The sequence below is a fragment of the Myotis brandtii genome, unplaced genomic scaffold (assembly GCF_000412655.1).
Source record: "Myotis brandtii unplaced genomic scaffold, ASM41265v1 scaffold463, whole genome shotgun sequence".
Lineage (NCBI taxonomy): Eukaryota > Metazoa > Chordata > Mammalia > Chiroptera > Vespertilionidae > Myotis > Myotis brandtii.
In genome coordinates this window covers 1,176,742-1,195,433 of record NW_005367694.1, presented here as the reverse complement: position 1 = coordinate 1,195,433, position 18,692 = coordinate 1,176,742, and the positions used below count along the sequence as shown (strand labels likewise).

Genomic DNA, 18,692 nt, shown 5'->3' with positions numbered 1-18,692 from the left:
ATGGGCCCTAGAGCCAACCTCCCACAGTCCCTCCCTGGGCAGTGCTGCAGCTCGAAGGGTGGTTTGCATAGTGAGTGGGGTTCCCTCCGGCAGATGGGGTCCCTTGGCCTGGCCTGCGGAGATTGGGCCAAAACCAGCTCTCTGACATCCTCCCAGGGGTCCCAGATTGCAAGAGGGCGGTACTCGGGTGTTGCTCCCTGGAATCAGGCTCCCTCCTCTCTAGTCCCGGGGTGCGTCACCTGAGAACCACCACTGCCAAGGCACCGCAGCTCAGCAGCTCCTGTGTTGAGCGTCTGCCCCCTGGTGGTCATTGCACGTCAAAGCTACCGGTCGGATGGTTGCTTAGCCTTTTACTAGTGTGTGAGTGTGTGTGTGTGTGTGTGTGTGTGTGTGTGTGTGTATGTATATATATATACATACACACACACACACACACACACACTATATGAGGCCCCTGGAATCATAAGAAATGCAAAAAAAAATCACTGTTAATAACTCATTCTCGAATTGTCCCCCTTAAAAATTAAATTGCCCCCCTATGGGGCGTGTGTCCCACATTGGGAGCCACTGTTACAGCATATCCTTTGGTGGATATTATGTTTAATTTTCTGGTGCAATTCTTTGTTTTTCCTGCAGCTTTTAGGAGAGTATGAGTCCCTGGGAAAAGAACACGAAAGAGTGAAGGTAATAGCGGTTCATTGCTCATGTTCTGGGCTGCGGTGGAGGCAGAGCACTGGACTGGAAGCCAAGGGCCCTGGCCTCCCCCCTGCTCCCCTGCCCTGTCCCCCGTCGCTGTTGGCACTGACTTGCCCTCTCTGGGTCAGTAGGCTTGCTTTTAGATATCTACCCTGTAACTCACAGTCTGGTGGATTTGTTAATTTAGCAAATATTTATTGAATGGCTGTTGCATTTGAGGTGAGATGAAATTTTTAGAAGTGTAAGATACCATGCAGATGCAAATAATTAATACTATTTAAATATAAAGTTTTGTTTCTCAAAGCATTGGCTTTTTGTGGGGTTGAACTTACTATGTTTGAACTCTTGATTAAAGCTCTGTTGGGAAACTACCATTTGCATGCAGTGAAACCCACAATGATGCTGTACGGGGACCCCAGTATTTCTGCTGCGTAAAATGCAGCTTGAGATTATTCAAGGTTAGTGAAAAGGCCTGCCCAGCCCGGCCACCAGGAATTCCGGGGGTCAGGGGCCAGGCCGTACTTTGAAAACATCATCACCACAGGGATTTTTTTGCCATTTACTGAGACTTCAGTCAGGTTTGTGGTTAAAATGTGTCCATTTAACACTGGACCGTTTCCAGTCAAGCAGGGCACACGGCCCTCCCGGCCCCACAGCTGTCTGTGAACCAGCGTCCACTCACCCATCCTCTTCCGGGAGTTGTGTCTGTGGCTTGGTGGAGGCCATATGTGCTGAGTATCTGCTTGATTTTCTTTGTAGCTCTCTGGTGTAGCCTTAGGTTAGTTTTGTATTTTTGCATTTTTAAATAAAAGGACTACATTTGAATACTTAACTTCAGTTTTCTGAACTTTTCCTTTATTTTCATAGGATACATTAAATACAACCGAGAACAAATTGCTTGATGCACAGACTCAGATTTCTGATTTGAAAAGGTAAATGCCTTGTCTTACTAATCAAACACTTCTAATTGTTTTCTTAGCACTTAAATAAGTGTCTATTTGAAAGTGATGAAAAGAGAGTTTTTCTTGAGGATTTGAAAGCATTTTGAGATTAGATCTTATCCTAATCTTTCTGACATAGAAATACATTTGATATTAGCCAAAGATTTTTAAACTTTTTTAAAAAATTGATTTCAGAGAGGAAGAAAGATGGAGAGAGAGAGAGAGAAACATCAATAGGAGAGAAAATCATGGATTGGCTGCCTCCTACACGCCCCCTACCGGGGATCGAGCCCACATCCTGGGCATGTGCCCTGACTGGGAATCGAACCGTGACCTCCTGATTCATAGGTTGACACTCAACCACTAAGCCACACTGGCCGAGGTAGCTGAAGATATTTAAACGATTAGAAAATATCGGTGGTTGGTCCTAAGAGGTGCGCATTTCCCCAAACATTACGTATTTTCACAGGATAGATAACATCCAAATGATATTAAAACATTGAAAAGAATTTTAAGAAGCAGTCTAGTTCTCTGAATATTTTTATGCTCCCCCCTAAAACAGCATTCCCACCTATTTGTGGTCATCTACTTTCTTAAAGACCTGTCTTGGGGACTATATTCATGATCTGATTTGCTTAATTAGGTAAGAATAGAGTCAAATTGTCCCAGTGGCAAATGATTCCATATTTCTAATTGGCTTTTAAGCATGTTTCTATATTTGGGGATAGTAATGTCCCTTATTTGGAGATTTTTACCGCACTCTTTAGGACTTCCCGCAGGGAGGACAGGAACGCTGTCTGGCTTTCTCTGCTCATTGAGTTCCAGTGTTAGCGGCCTTATCCAAAGTTCTTTCAAACCTTCCTTGCAATGGGAAAGGTAAGAATGTGAGTTTAAAAGATGAGATGAGGCCTGGCCGGTGTGGCTCAGTGGTTGAGCTTTGACCCATGCACCAAGAGGTCGCTGGTTCGATTCCCAGTCAGGGCACATGCCTGGGTTTGGGGCTCAATCTCCAGTAGGAGGTGCGCAGGAGGCAGGTGATTGATGTTTCTCTCATAATTGATGTTTCTATCTCTCTTCCTCTCGTTCCTCTATCTCTAAAAATCAATAAAAAAATTTTTAAAGAAGTAAGGAACTCTCACCTTAAAAAAGAAGATCAGCCCTAGCTGGTTTGGCTCAGTGGATAGAGTGTCGGCCTGCGGACTGAAGGGTCTGAGGTTCGATTCCAGTCAAGGACACATGCCTGGGTTGCGGGCTTGATCTCCAATAGGGGGTGTGCAGAAGGCAGCTGATCAATGATTCTCTCTCATCATTGATGTTTCTATCTCTCTGTCTCCCTTCCGCTCTGAAATCAATAAAAATATATAAAAATAAATAAATAAAAAAAAAGCTCTTGAGCAAAATATGTTATTTAAGAAAAAAGAAAAAAAAAAAGAGCGTTGGCCTGTGGACTGAAGGATCCCGTGTTCAATTCTGGTCAAGGGCACGTACCTCCGTTGCAGGCTCCTCCCTGGCCCAGGCCCTGGTCAGGGCATGTGCAGGGCAACCAATCGATGTGAGAGAAACATATTTCCCTCTGTCTTTCCCTCTCTTCCACTCTCTCTAAAAATCAATGGAAAAATATCCTTGGGTGAGGATTAAAAAAAGAAAAAAAGATCAGATGAGGACATGTGCAAAGTTTAAAAGAACAAAGACTGCAAGACATGTTCAAAACAATTAATTGGCCACAGTACTCATTTTCTGCTGGTAACTTGAAAATTAGGCTTTTATTCTGAACATGGCACAAATTCAATGAGGTGCATAGTTTAAAATTAGGAGTTCTTTTTAATGGCTCTGTTATTGGGAATTAAGCCTGCTTCCTCTTGTGTAGAAGTGTTACCTATATATATTTCATGTGCTTGGATGAATACATATTAAACATGTTAGAGTTGCAGTTTATTTGTATATTTGAATTTATTTTATATTTAATTTATATGTTGTATGTTTTGATCTATAGTCAAGTTTATAATTTTTTTTTACTTGCTAGATTAAGTGCATCTATTTTGTTCCTTTTCCTTCAGTTGTAGGATGAGTGCTCCTCTGTAGAGTTGAATGCACTTTCCTTTCTACTTACTCTCCCTTACTTTGTCAGCTTTGTAAAGTTAAACGGTAGAATTTTACTGGGAAAAGGTTTATGGACTTGCAGCTCCTTTGTCTCCCCTTTTCTAGAAGGATCTGTTAAATCTCTAATTTGTAGTTGAGCTGTTTAAATTTGTTGAAATGTACTTACATTTATTTTATTGCTTTGAATCAGAACGATCTCAAAACTTGAAGCTCAGGTCAAGCAAGTGGAGCATGAAAATATGTTAAGTCTTCGTCATAATTCTAGAGCTCCCACGGGACCCTCCCGTGCCAAGTAAGTTACTTTGTTTAATCTCTGCAAAGCTAGAAATAGGTGCGCCCTTCCATCTAGCTCAGAAGCTCCTCTGTCTGAACCATGAGAATGTCGGGGCTGATGTCACGGAGAATCTAGATGTGTAAGAACATCTCGTTATCAGCCAGCACACAAGCTCCTGCAGAGGCATTTCCCGGAAGGAGGAAGGAGGAGAGTCCGGCTGGGAGCGAGGAGGGGAGGGTGTTCTTGTTTTTCACTCTGCCCAGCTGGGTAACCTTAGGCAAATCTCTGAATTTTTTTGGAGCCCAGTTTTATCATCTGTAGAAACAAGGGCATTGGGCTTAAGTCTCTCAAACGGTCTTTTAGCCCCAAAAGACGAGGTATTTTCTCCCCACGTTAGTGGAGAGACCTGTGACTGTAGATTTTCATTAGCTTGTGTGCATTTTTCTTCTTAGTTTTTCAAAATTAGCTTTGTTGTCATCTCAGCATTGTCTTTTTAAAAAATATATTTTATTGATTTCAGAGAGGAAGGAAGAGGGAGATAGAAACATCAATGATGAGAGAGAATCATTGATTGGCTGCCTCGTGTGCCCCACACGTCTTTTTAAAAAATATATTTTATTGATTTCAGAGAGGAAGGAAGAGGGAGATAGAAACATCAATGATGAGAGAGAATCATTGATTGGCTGCCTCGTGCATGCCCCACACTGGGGATTGAGCCTGCAACCTGGGCATGTGCCCTTGCCCGGAATCGAACCTGGGACCCTTCAGTCTGCAGGCTGACGCTCTTTCCACTGAGCCAAAGCGGATAGGGCAGCATTGTCTTGCTGATACATTTACAGAATACGTTTCCCATGTTAGAATTGGTTTTTATGATTTTGGGGTAAATAGTATTAATGAGTAGATCATAACTTTGTAACTTTGGTTACTTGAAAAAGATTGTTAAATTGTGAATTTTAACCTAAGTCATAACTGTCAAATGAGAAACTTTTCCTAGGTCTTTGCTGGTAGAACATAGTGAATTATTAAAGAAAAAGTATGTAAATAACTGAAATTGAACATTGAGAGAGAACAAACAGTAGCTTTGGGGAGAGTGAGACAGGAGAGGCACCAGGGGACCCCACTTGTACCTGGAGTGTCCACTCTGAAAATCTGAGCGAGATGAAGTGAAGAAGCAAGGTTTTCTAATGCGGATGGTTGGTGCCTGAGTGCTTTCTGCAGGCTGGAAATTGTTTATATTTTTAAAGAGAATAGGAACCAATAAAGAATTAGCATCCGGAATATAAAGAACTCCTACAAATCAATGAGAAAAAGACAACTTCCTCAGTAGAAAAGCAATCACAGGATATGAGCAAGCAGCTCACAGAAAAGAAACCTAAATGGCTAATAAAAATGAAAAGGTGCTCATAAAAATGAAAAGGTGCTCATTTCACTGGTAATCCGAAAAATGACAATGAGAACAACAGTGGGAGGCCACTCACACCCTCAGATGAGCCAGCCTTCAGATCTAATCATGGTGAAGTTGGGCCAAGGTGTGAAGAAACAGGAACCACACTGCTGGCAGGGCTGACCATTGGTACAGCCAGAAGGGGGTGATTCGTCAGCATCCAGTGAGACTGCACACCCCGAACTCCACGTTCCACTCTTATAGGTTTACCCGAGAGGAATTCTTACACCTGTTCACTGTAGCATTGTTGAAGGGCAATCCATTAGGAGGGAAGCACACCCACCACCAGGAGGGAGGGTGCGTGGCTTGTGGTATATTCGCACTGTGGTTAAGTAAGACGGTAGTGCCTTCTGTATCACATGGATAAACCTCCAAGGTGATGCTGAGTAGAAACAGCAGCACTGCAGGGATGTGTGCATTGTAACTTGGATGTAACCTAAAAAATACAAGCATACCATGTGTCTATGTTTTACAACTACAAACAAGTAGGGTAAGATGCTAGCATTTGTTAAAACTGATGTGGGCGGGTGCTTGTTAATGGTATTCTTTGTAATCTTCTAAGATTGTTTGACAGGTTTTTTAATTTAAAAGTTGATGCCCAGCTGGCATGGCTCAGTGGTTGAGCATGGACCTATGAACCAAGAGGTCACGGTTTGATTCCCGGTCAGGACAAATGCCTGGGTTGTGGGCTCAATCCCCAGTGTGGGGCGTGCAGGAGGCAGCTGATCAATGATTCTCTTTCATCATTGATGTTCCTGTCTCTCTCTTTCTTTCTGAAATCAATAAAAAAACCCCATATATATTAAAAAGTTGAGAAAAAGGAATGACTGGGGTTAAAATGAAAATAGGTAAAAGAGGCAACTCCTAAGAAGTGTGACAGGGAAGGGAGCAGAGAGAGGAAGGCAGGCGCGGTCTCCTGGTCTCTGGGTTCTCTCTGGAGTGTCATGCGAGGTTATCTTTGGCAGTCTAGGCTGGGCTGAGCAGTTAGAGGAGAGAGGAGAAGGCAGGAGACAGTCGCCCATTACAGAGAGCTCTGTTGCCAGCCGTGTTGGGTGTCCAGCTGAGATGGTGAGAGTGATTTTGTAACGACACCCCATCTGCAAAGCTCAGCTGTCGGAGTGAAGACACTGAGAAGCGAGGTCAGTATCGTCGCCCAGGCCGAGGTGCTGGCTGCCCGTCAGCTGTGACTGAAGGCGAGCTGGGAAGGGAGTCGGGGTGCACCCCAGGGTAGGTAGAGAGGGACTAGAGAATCTGGGAGGGGTTGAGATGCAGGAGAGAGGAGGCTGAGCTTGCGCAGGGCGCGAGAGGAGTCTTTGAGGATCGGTTCCTGCTGGGACCAGGCTGCTGGCGCTGGAGGAGCAGAGCCCGGTCCGCGGAGAGGCCAGGACGGCCTGTGCGTGTGGCCTTCCCAGTACGAGAGCAGAGAGTGTGGAGAAAAGGAGACCAGTTAACTCATTAAAATGAAAACACATTTAAAAGTTGGTTCTTCCGTCGTCGTAGTTCCGTGTCGAGTGTTCAGTAGCAGAGTGTGACTGGCAGAAAGTTCCATCCCGGGGCTGGCGTGGGAGGCGAGGGCACTCTCCACGGGGGTGTGCGGAGCTGTGTGGGCGTACGAGCCCCTGAGGCTCAGTTGAGGCTCAGTTATGATCAGCAGGAACAGAAACGTGAAATAATGCAGCTCAATCTTAGAACCGAGATGTAGAATTCACACATCGAGAGACGCTGCATGTGGTTTTTAAATTTCCGTGGAAGGAATCTTTTGAAGCCAGGTGTTTTCATTTGTGCTCAGTTTAAATGGAAGCACAGACCTTGTAATGCCCACAACACTCCTCACCCTCACAGCACACTGGCCACCTCTGACGTCAGCAGGCGGAAGTGGCTGATCCCGGGGGCGGAGTATTCGATCTTCACCGGCCAGCCCCTGGATGTGCCCGACAGGACCTCAGCGAGCAAGCTGGAGGAAACAGGCGTTCCTGGGTGAGATGACTGTCGAAGGTCGTGTTAAGGGACTGCTGTGTTTTCCTAGAGCCATCTCCTTGTCTCCTTAATGTCTCAATTTTAAGCACCTGATTTTTATTTTACTTTGAGAGACTAGTGCTCTCTGGACAGTTCACTTTCGTAGGCTGTGCAGAGCTTCCCCTCTTGTGCTCCTGGCACTTGGGAGAGAGAGATCTTGTCTCTTCCTCTTTTTATTGGGCACTAACCCCCTCTTGGTCTCATCTAAACTCACTCAACTCCCAAAGGCCCCACCTCCAAATAGCATCATGCCAAGGACTGAGGCTTCAATATGAATTTGGGGTGGGGAGGGCACCATATTCAGTCCATATCACTGTGTGTCTTACAATTGTTATTTAAGGTACCATTCTCCTCCGGAAAAGGATTCTTCACCTGGAAGTTCACCAACGAACTTACTGATAAAAAAACAAAGAGAGACTTCAGACACACCAATCATGAGAGCTTTAAAAGAACTTGAGGAAGAAAAAATATTTAAAAATTTGGGCACACAGACAGAGAGAGAGGACACTTCAAATAGTAAGTATTTTATTTCTTATTTAATACTAGAGGCCCGGTGCACAAATTTGTGCATGGGTAGAATCCCTTGGCCTGGCTGGTGATTGGGGCCAATCGAGACCGTATCACCCAGTCCTGATCGGGGCCAGCTGGCCAAGGGGAGGGACCACGGGAGGTTGGCCAGCTGCAGGAGGTTGGCTGGGGGAGGGCACTGACCATCAGGGGGCAGCTCTTGCATTGAGCGTCTGCCTCCTGGTGGTCAGTGCATCGTCATAGTGACGGGTCGAGCCATCAACCTGTCGTAATGGTCGCTTTGGCTTTTATATATATAGATAGATTATAGAGATACAGGTTTTTTCTCTTTCCCTGTAACTATATTACTTTCTCTTTAAAATGGAATTCCCCCAGTGATGAAATAAAAGGTTAGTTTAGTTTATTGCTGCTTCAGCCTCATTTCATAGATAATCAAATCCCTAGTGAATAATTTATCACAGTCATGGCATAACATGTGCCTTTTATAAAAGCAGATTACGTGTTAATTCTGATTATTAAAGATTTCTGTGGCATTCTCAATGATATGTGGAAAATTTCTGCATCAGTTTGTCTTACTTGCACACGTCAGAAAGCTGTGACAGACGCCTGGTGTTCCTAGTGAGCGGGGCATCCTGCTCTGCCTTTCTAGCTCCCAAGCACCCAGCAGAGGGGCAGGAGCATCTTCATGCTGGTTTTCATGGGTCCAGGCACTTGCAGCTCCTCTCACACTTCCTCTCTGCTCACTTGGTCAGGCCTGGTAATCACATCATTGACATCTTCAGTGTAGCATCCAAAACTGTATCTCCTAGTAAATAAATTAGTGACCTGCTTTCTAAAAATAACCTCTTGAAAAATCACCTTGAATTGTAAACAGGGAACCGGAATGAAGGCATTATAAACTCCCACATTTTTTTTCATCAGGCATCTTTATCTATAACGTGTGCTTTTGCAAATAATCATTGTAACCTACACAGTGAGAAGAATTGCTTGCTGGTGAACATCTGTTAATAAAGGCAGAGGACTGAAGCTGGGTGTGTCTTGCTGACTTTTTTTACGCTTGTTTCAGAATTAGCAAATTCTCGGCAAACTGAAGCGACTGTCGGTGCGAGTCGGTCCCCAGAGAAGTGTGCCCAGCAGAGACACAGGAGGCTGAACTGTGCGCAGAGGTCGTCCTCCCTGCCGCCTTCCAGCCGCAAGCCCAGCACTCCAAGTAAGAGCTGGGGTCACACCTCTGGGCTCGGGTGCCACTCGAGCCGCACACTCTGACACACTCCCCGTCTCCTTTACACTCTCCCTTGCGCCGGAGATGCTCTGAATACAGGCCCCTAAATATAACCTATGACCTTTTCCAAGAATAACATATCTGACTGCACAGATGCTCGGACTGTAACTGAGAAAATAATAAGTTTATTGCATGAGATTGTTGGTGTGTCCAGCAAATTTTTGCAACTAATACCACTGCACAGTTTTTGAGAAAGTTGATAAATATCTAATTAAACATTAGCTCAAACATGAATGGAAGCCAGCCTGCAGAGCGATGCTTCTTTGCATGCATTTACCTAAGGTTACTCACACTAGTCACCTTTCTCTTCAGCCAATGGCAGGGATGGTTTTCAGGTCTGAACACTGGATTTCCGTGTCCTCAGTTTTCACTTTCATAACAGCTGAGGAGAGTCCTATATGACTATGTGATAGGGAAGTCCACCGGGGCTCTGGCGTTTGCATCTTATTTCCAGTCCACTTCTAAAATCCTGAAAAACCAGTTCTGAGCCCGTGCCACAGCTACCGCCTGCTGTATAAAATGTTGGCTGTGGTCCCCTCTTGGTGTCAGGGTTAGGAATTATTTTATTTTTATTCTTCATACTCTTATTTGTCTTTCAAAAAGCTTTCAATGAAATTGTATTTCTTTGAAGAATATGTTCTGCCAATATAACACATGTATTATAGAGAAGGAAAAGAATATTTCCTCTTCGTTTTCTTCTATAGCGAAAAGAGAGATTATGTTAACACCAGTGACTGTGGCTTATAGTCCAAAGCGGTCCCCTAAAGAAAATTTGTCCCCAGGATTTAGTCATCTGCTTAGCAAAACCGAAAGCAGTCCAATTCGGTAAGTTCTCTAAAATTGTAGCATAAAATATGTATATTATTAATTTTTTAAAAAAATGTCAACTTATGCCTCTAGCTATCATTAATTTTTCAGTTAATGGGAACTCTCTGGCTTTAAATCATATCAATGAATGTCATACTAAAAGTTAAAAATACTATAATACATGAAAATAGTTTGTAACGGTGTGACGGGCTACTCCTAAGTCCAGCACCGTCTCAGAGCCCCTTCCTCCCGGCTTTGGCTGTAGGACGACACTTCTTTGTTTTCCTGAAAAGGCTTATGGTACAAGGTCGTGGGCTGTGCAGTGTGGCCGTGGCCCTGAGCGTCAGTTTACCTGGGCTCCTGAGAAGTGGCCTCACTGACGTGGTCAGCAGCGTGCGCTCCGGGGCGGCCCTGGCTCCTGCTGAGCCCGCCCCAGGGGCTCCTGGGGAAACCCCTCGAGCGCAGGACGTTTCCTCTTCTGTAGAACAGGGATAACAGCTGCCCTGCTGATCCCGTCAGGTGGTTAGGAAGGCGGACAGGAGACCACGGGCAATGCTGCGAGTCTGATTTGTATCAGAAAACAAACTAGATTTCAGTTTTGAAAAATTATATGACCAGTTTTCTTTCTAAAAATATGTCAGTGTGTGAGTTACCTGGATGCCAGCTCGTCTCTCTAGTGGCGATAGGGAAAATCAGTTGACAGTGTTTTCTCACAAGTAACTTGCTTCATTCAATAGATTTGATATACTTTTGGATGATTTAGATACTGTTCCCGTGTCTACGTTACAACGTACCAATCCAAGAAAACAACTCCAGTTTCTTCCTCTAGATGACGCGGAAGGTATCTTTTCCTACAAAATTCTTAGCTTTGGTTTTAGTCATTCGTTTTGTGAGTTTCTGGTATCTCTCCAAGGTTCTATATATTATAATATCCTGCAGTGAAGTCCTTGGTAAATGAGCATTCCGGGCGCTCCCCTGGGTCAGTGTGGGTATCCTCTGAGAAGCTGGGAAACGGAGGGACGGGCCTCTCTCCACTGAATAGTCTCTGGTTTTTAAGGCAGCCTTGGCTTTGGGGAGTCTTTTTCTTTTTCTCATTTATATCTTAAGTTTGGAATAAAGGTATAAGATAGTGTAGATGAAGTCACGTGGGTAGGCCCCTGAGAGGTTAACCCTTTAGTGTTGCTATACATGTGCTGTTTAGTTTGGAAGTTAGTTTAGGTTTACAGGGAGTCTCCGGAGTCGTTTCGGGAGGACTGTCCCACTGAGGCAGACTTTCTAGGTTCTGTGGAGCAGCAGCTCTGAGGAACTGTGATGGAGGGCTTTGCCTTCATTGCTGTTTGGTCCCGTAGCAGCTCTTTCCAGAAAGTGAAGGGGGGAACTTATGTAGTGTGTATACGAGCTATTCGAAAACTTGATAAGAAATTAAAGGCATTTATTTTCTCTCTAACAGAAAAAAAATATTCAGAAAAAGCCACCGACACCCATGCAAGTCATAGCTCTGCCCCTGAACTGCCGCCGAGTGGAGCGAAGGGCGCCACGGGGAGCGCCGCGGGGACGGGCGAGTCGGGCAGTGCACAGTGTCCGGCCGCCGGAGCTCGTGCCCACGACTTTGAGTACACCGCGAAAATTAGGACCCTGGCGGAAACGGAACGGTTTTTTGATGAACTTACAAAAGAAAAAGACCAGGTAAAAGCAACAAAAAATTGTTTTCCTCTTTTTCTGAACTTAATGCTTGTGGCTAAGGACCAGTCAGAGGAGTCAGTGAGTGACACCCACCCCAGGAAGTTGCTGTGAATTTCACACCAAAGCCACACATGTGAGCCGAGCTGGTGCTGCGCATCATGACAGGGACTTAGGGAAGAGACGGACAAGGAAATAGGAGGCTGAGGTCTTGCCTTTAGCTCTGTGATAAACCCCGCCAGCAATGCGAGTTCTCCTGTCGTTATTTAAGCCTTTTTGTGTTGACAGATTGAGGCTGCCCTCAGTCGGATGCCTTCGATGGGAGGACGAGTCACTTTGCAGACGAGATTAAATCAGGTGAGATGTCTCAGCTCCAGTCTGCTTCCGAGGCTGACCGCCCTATTTACCAGATGGTTTTAAATCTTGCTTTTAGGCACGTGGACACAGGCAGTCAGAACTCAGCCTCTGCAGGAAGCGTTTGGTGATCATAACATATTTTCATAACTGCATGATTGCTTTCAGTATTAAAAACTGATTTTACCTTTGCATTTCAAGAAAAACGCACACTTATGTTTTTGAGAAACGAACATGGGAGCACATGGCCTAGCTGTAGAGGAAGGTGTGGTTCCATCACTGAGCAGGAGGTGGGGCAGGCGCGTGGCCAAGAATGAAAGTGCATGAAGCCACAGGACAGTTAAACTATTCTTGTTGTAACATCTAAGCATAACGGCCCCTGTGTGTCTTATGGAGCTGCCTGTCGGCTTCTCCGGGCCTTGACTTCAGGGGAAGTTGATCGCCAGATTGCACTGCGACACCAGAAGGAAAATCGGACACAGACAGTCTTGGGCTCTTTCCAGGGCCTGGAGCCCTAACTTCTCCTTTTATCTGACTTTTAAGTCTTTTTATTGGTTTTGCTTTTCTGAAAGTTCTTATTTAATAATTTGTAAGACACAACACACAAAACTCTTAATATAGTTTACTGGGAAGGCAGGAGAAATGTTGGTGCTCCGATCCTAAATCTGTCTGAAACATTTGCCTAATATATACATTTTCGTGAGCTCTTAAAGTAAGACTCAAAGGGCTCTAGTTTCTGTTCATATACTGGGTGGTATGCGGAGCAGCTTATTCTTCTATTATTATTATTATTGTAAGACTCAAAGGGCTCTAGTTTCTGTTCATATACTGGGTGGTATGCGGAGCAGCTTATTCTTCTATTATTATTATTATTGTTATTATTATTATTATTGTAATTTTCCATTTGCCCACCTGTATGTCAAAGCTCTTTCAGTTTCGTGAAGCCAAATGGCAGCAGAAAGGGCCTGAGGATGCTTGTATATGATTCATAAGTGAAAAAGTTAAATTGGGCAACAAAATAAAATATGTGAAAAGTAGTCAGCCTCAGCAATGAATAAAAGAAAACCACACATTTAAACAAAAGGATCAACATTGGCAGGTATTTTTTAAAAACAGTAACTGGGTGGGGGCAAGCGCGTCAGCACACCCTGCAGGTGGAGTGGAAGGTGTCACGCTCCCCCGAGTGCGGCTGACAGCTGTCCCAAGTGGTCGGACTCTGCCTCCCTTTGGACCTGGCGCTTTTATGTCTGGGAATGGTTCCTCAGGCAATCCTCACAGATAGACGCAAGGAGATATATTTAAGAATATTTATTGCAGCCTTATTTGTGATAGCTAAAATTAGAAGCCACCTAAATTTCTACCAGAAGGTCCTAGGTTAAATATGGTACATCTGATGGAATGTTGCACTTAATTTAAAACAGTGTTGTAGAAAGATATAACAAGACAAGTTCGATTGAAAAACATTCGGAAGTAGAGAGATGAATTCTTTTTAAAATTTTCTTAAAGATGGGAGCACATCTGCAGGAAAACAGTAAAGAGAACAGTAGTCACGTATTGATTTTTGCTCATCTGTCTGTTACCTCTGGGGGAGGGCGGTGCTTTCTCAGCTCGGCATGGTTGGTGAGGGCTCCCTCCCGTCCCTGTGTCACCGTGGCTGGAACCCCCACATCTGACCATACTGAGGAGACACGGGGCAGAAGTGACTTAGATGGTTGAAAAGTTGACTCACATTGTGCAATTTAAAAGAAGTGACAAAAATGTTAACAAAATAGTCGGTTTTATGTGTATATTGTTCTTTTGCCAAAAGGAAGGCCCATCTCGTGGTGACTGGAGCCAGTGAACTTGGCGTAGATTCTAATGACGTTCTCCCGTCTTTCCGCCTAGGAAGCCCTGGAGGACCGCCTGGAGCGGATTAACCGCGAGCTGGGCTCCGTGCGCATGACGCTGAAGAAGTTCCACGTCCTGCGCTCCTCCGCGCACCTCCGCCCCGTGTAGCCATTAAACCAGCCGCTTCATTTGCACTGACGTGTGATTAGCAGTCTGGGAGGCGGAGCGTTTTCTACTGTTTGTAGCCCTTCACGCCGTAGTTCTACAATCATGACACTTGCTCTTTTATACTCCTAACGGCCACAGACTTCCAAGATATTTTTGTTATGCTCAGGAATCTTGTATATTTTACTATTTAAAAAGTGTTATTTTTAAATAGTATATGTCTCCAGTTTATATCAAGAATAAGGAAGTGTGACTGTGGGAGGCAGCTGGTCTCTAAACAAATAGTGTTCATCCTTTTACAGGTACCTTCACACCCGTTTTGTAAATTTGTTCGACATCGTGAATATGATTTTTAAAAATTTTTTAAATGCTTCAGAACAGTTTTCATAATGGTAGGCTAATCCACGCTGAATGCAAAAAAAATTACAGCACATCCTGGATTTAGTAGTTCTGAGCTTTTAAAAGCGCTAATGCGATTCCTGTCTGACACATTTGTCTTAGAGTGAATATTAGATTAGTCATAACGGCAATATCGGCAATAATGGGACGCTGGAAAGCTTTCAAAACTGCATGGATAACTCACTCATTTTGTTTCCCTTAAACTCTATTTATTTGTAAGGAAAGAAAATAGAAAGATGTAATTTTCTAATTTTGTCATATATATGCTTTTCAGAGAAAGTTAAACAATTGGAGGGCTGTAGTCCCTGCCCATCATTCTGAATGTAACTTGTGTCCCGCCCTTGACCGTCAGTGATAGATAAGCTTTGATGAAGTTCAGGGACCACCCAGTGAGGCTGTACAGGGAGCCCCCTTTCCTCCATGCCCGGGCGCAGCTGCCAGTCATCCTGCAGAGATTTGACCCCACCCCCCCATCCCTGCCCCAGAAAAAGGACGCCCCTAGTGGCTGCTGTGAGGGTGCCAGGCTAGGTCAGAGCAGCTTTGGTGGCGGAAGGGAGTTTGTGGATGGCTCTAGCTCCCCAGGAGCAGCTCGTGGGCAGGAGCCCGGGCTCTGACCAGCAGCTCTGGCAGCTGTGTGTCTTGACAGCCGGTCAAGTCCAGGCTGCTCAGCTGCCTGCTTTTCAGTGGCCAGTCAGAACCCCATGCCCACATGTTCACGCTTGGTTCCTGTCGATACACAGACTGACTCCAAGCTTTCACAGTCGAGTCCCCTTGAAAATGCTCAGGTATTAGACTTGGTTTACTTCCTAGCTGCTTCTCCGCCTCACGTGGCTCTTGGTAGCAATTAGTTATAAAGCACCAAGCCAGCCGTCCCTCCATTAGGGTGTGTGGCTGGCTCCGGGCAAGGATCTCAAGTTCCCTCTGAGCGCCACTCCTGCACCAGGTAAAGACCAGCTACTCAGAATCACTCAGCAACAGAATCAAGTGCCTTTTGAAAAGCAAATCATTAGCTCTTATGTGGGCTCGCCCCCTCCTATCCCTTCAGTAACTGTAGGACGGGGCAGCAGGGGCCCGAGCCTGGCAGACCTGGGCCACACCCGGTGCGCTCGCCTAGTGGTGGAATGAAACTTCCATTCCGGGATATTTCTGTCAAGTGCCTGGTGCTTAGTGTGATTTCAGTAAATAGCACATTTCAGCTTCATCCGGAATGAAATAGGCCTTTCAAGTGGCTATTGGGTACTTTTTAAAATAGAAAAGTAGATTGTGTTCTAAGCATTTGACTTAAAAACTACCTTGGGTTGGTTGACATCTCCATGAGGTGGTCCAAGATGTTCTCTCCACCGCTTAGCCAAAAAAAAAGGTTCCATGGAGTTTGAATGAGCTTTCCTTTGGTATGTGGTTTTTTAAAATGACTTATAAAAAAACTTGATAAGCTGTTGAGTGTAAGAACAAAGAAGGCATTTTTTTCTTTGGTGCCTTGGGGGTTATTTGATATAAATATAGGCTGTTCTAAAAAAAAAAAAATAGCCAATGTAATGAAACTCCTGGTCCTTGGAGTGTTCCATAACTCGACATCTCAAGGTGATGGCCAGGAAGGCAGGGCCACTGCACGTCAGATGAATGAATGATTCATTTATGCTCCCCTTTTTAAAGTAGAAAAGCCAGGTGCTTTGCTGAATGCTGTTTGAATTCTGAACTCTGCACTAATATACGTAGTAAAACTCAACATTTTAGATATTTCAAATATTTTTCATTAAATTTTAACATGCTGTGAGTCTTTAAGAAGCTTTAAAAAATAAATGTATACGCAGAGCTCTTTAGGGGTCAGAGGTAAATCCCGCTAGGGGCTCTCACGGGGTCCTGGGATTCGCAGGGTCCGAAGGAACCGATTGTGATGCACAGATTTTGCAGGCGTTTGATAAAACATTAAACTGCACCGGTGTTCTTGGGCCCTGCGTTACCAAGCTCTTCCCTTCTGATTTGTGTTTTCATTTCAGTAGACCCTCTCAGAGAGGAGGAATCAAGCCATAAGTTTGCACTGGCTGGACATCATGTACCGTGTCACCACTATGACTGCAGACTTCAAAGATAATCATGTTTTACAATTTCACTGTAACAGTGATGAATAATGAGGAGGACTCTCTTCACAGAGTGCCACTGACAGGTAGACAAAGCCAAGTGCTCATTGTAGCTGCTGTTAAATGTCCTCAAACATTGGAGGGATGAAATTGGAAGCTCCGCGAGAGCAGGGACCATCTCTTCATTCTTGCAAACAGGCACTCAATAAATATTTGTGGAAATGAACTGTCTGGATCTATTACTGTATTTATTCACATCAGCTAACTATGGGGTGTTTTTAAAATATTCATTGATTTCAGAGAGAAAGGGAGAGGAAGAGAAACATCAATGATGAGAGAATCATTGATTGGCTGCCTCCTGCAACCCCAGGCATGTGCCCTGACTGGGAATCGAACCCCAGCCTCCTGATTCATAGGTCGATACTCAACCACTTAGCTACACCAGCTGAGCCCATGGTCTGGTTTTTGATGGTGTTAAGTTCTATGAGTTACTGCCAGTGAGAGCAGTAATGGCAGGGTCAGGGTGATACCTGTCCAGGTGCTCAGTTCCGACTGGCCTCACTCAGACCTGTGTGCACTCCGGAAACTCTTCACTGGGCCTTAGGGCCCCTCTCGGTAGCCGGAAGGAGCTGAGGGTTTAGGGTTTGTTGGGACACCTTCACTTGTCTCAGGTCATCTTCACACCAGAGTTTGGGGCCGAGTTGTGTCACAGTGGCTTTCCTGGCCCGTTCGGTCCCAATTCCAATTCAGTCACCGGGCGGATGAAGAGCCTTGGTGGTTTTGCCCTGCCCGCCTTCATCTGAACTCATCTGGGCCTGCTTGAACTCTAGCCTGATAGGGACAGATGTCATCGTCAGAAACGTGCAAACCTGTGAAGGCTTTTTGTGAGTTTATTTGAGCCAAAACTGTCAACAACTGCTGAGAAGCAAACTCTCAGCGGATTGAGATCATGCTCCGGAGAATGGCAGTTTGCACCTTGTTTTACACTTTATAATCAAAAGAGGAGGCATATGTGGGCTATGTGAAATCCACTGGAGATCGATTTGGGAGGAGGGAGAAAGCAAAACGGGAAACCTCTGGGATTGGATAGAAAGTAAAGTGACAGACCCTTCTTTTACTAGGTGGGCACAAGATAGTTAACAGTCAACAATGAACTCAATGACAATGAGGGGCTTTGGAGTCTCCCTAGAGCGTTGCCTGTGTTTTGAGGGGTCCAGGAAGAGGAAAATTACTTTGACATTCCAACGATACATTACCGTAGATGCAAAAAGACAACAGACAGGCTCAGATAAGGTAAAGATGGACCATCAGGGAAGATACTGGCCTAGGACACGACTACCCACCATAAACTGCTTTTCGTTAAAAAAGTGGCTGTGTCAACCTATGAACCAGGAGGTCACTGTTCAATTCCCTGCCAGGGCACGTGCCCGGGATGCGGGCCAATCCCCAGTGTGAGTCGTGCAGGAGGCAGCCAATCCATGATTCTCATCATTGATGTTTCTATCTCTCCTCCCCGTCCTCTCCGAAATCAATAAAAATACATATATATTTTTTAAAAGTTTTAATCTCACATCATCCTTTGTAGTTACTTTAGGTCTCAGTTTGCAAGGCCTCCAGCAGTTGGACCTCAGCTCTTGGCTACCAGGCGCCTCCCTGCTAATTCCCACACCACGGTCTCTCTCCCATTTCACCCCGTCCCCTCCCCGGCGGTTTGTTTTCCAATTGAGGGTCCAACCAGGAGGGAACCTGGCGATGAAGCTGTTTCTGACCTCGCCCAGTTCCTTCTGGAGCTGGGGCTGAGCCTCCGGTTACCCCCCTCGCCCCCCGCTCCTGCATTTTCACTCTTTTGGTCTAGAACACACTCGATGCCATGTCTAAGTCTGGTCTGTGGCTGACAGCTGCCCCCACATCCAGGTCCCGGCTTCAGGCTAGTTCGCCCGCAGCGTCCCTGCTGCCTATGGAGTCTAGGGCCGTCTGTTCCCCTAGGTTTGTCGTTTTACTCCTGCAGAACACGATTGTTTCAGCCATGGAGTGACCATACCCGCAAGCCTGCTGCTCCTCTCCCCGGCGCACTTAGCCAGGCCGGGCAGGCGGGGCTGAC

At 45.3% G+C, this 18,692-nt stretch overlaps 1 protein-coding gene across 8 annotated transcripts in view; it reads left to right on the top strand.

Annotated features, from left to right (window-relative positions):
- The window catches only part of MPHOSPH9 (M-phase phosphoprotein 9), a 35,821-nt gene extending 21,084 nt beyond the window's left edge, over positions 1–14,737 (top strand). For 4 of the 8 annotated variants that reach the window (XM_014547078.1, XM_014547080.1, XM_014547077.1 and 1 more), the window contains 11 exons: positions 637–684; positions 1,564–1,628; positions 3,928–4,029; positions 7,298–7,432; positions 7,812–7,987; positions 9,066–9,209; positions 9,986–10,106; positions 10,826–10,929; positions 11,539–11,774; positions 12,057–12,125; positions 14,007–14,737. In XM_014547078.1, the coding sequence (XP_014402564.1) occupies positions 637–684; positions 1,564–1,628; positions 3,928–4,029; positions 7,298–7,432; positions 7,812–7,987; positions 9,066–9,209; positions 9,986–10,106; positions 10,826–10,929; positions 11,539–11,774; positions 12,057–12,125; positions 14,007–14,117 (1,311 nt within the window). In that variant the 3' untranslated portion in view covers positions 14,118–14,737. Of the gene's footprint in view, positions 1–636; positions 685–1,563; positions 1,629–3,927; positions 4,030–7,297; positions 7,433–7,811; positions 7,988–9,065; positions 9,210–9,985; positions 10,107–10,825; positions 10,930–11,538; positions 11,775–12,056; positions 12,126–14,006 lie in introns of those variants that run through there. The other 4 variants (XM_014547076.1, XM_014547079.1, XM_014547082.1 and 1 more) reach the window with 4 other exon arrangements.
- The last annotated feature ends 3,955 nt before the right edge of the window (positions 14,738–18,692 follow it).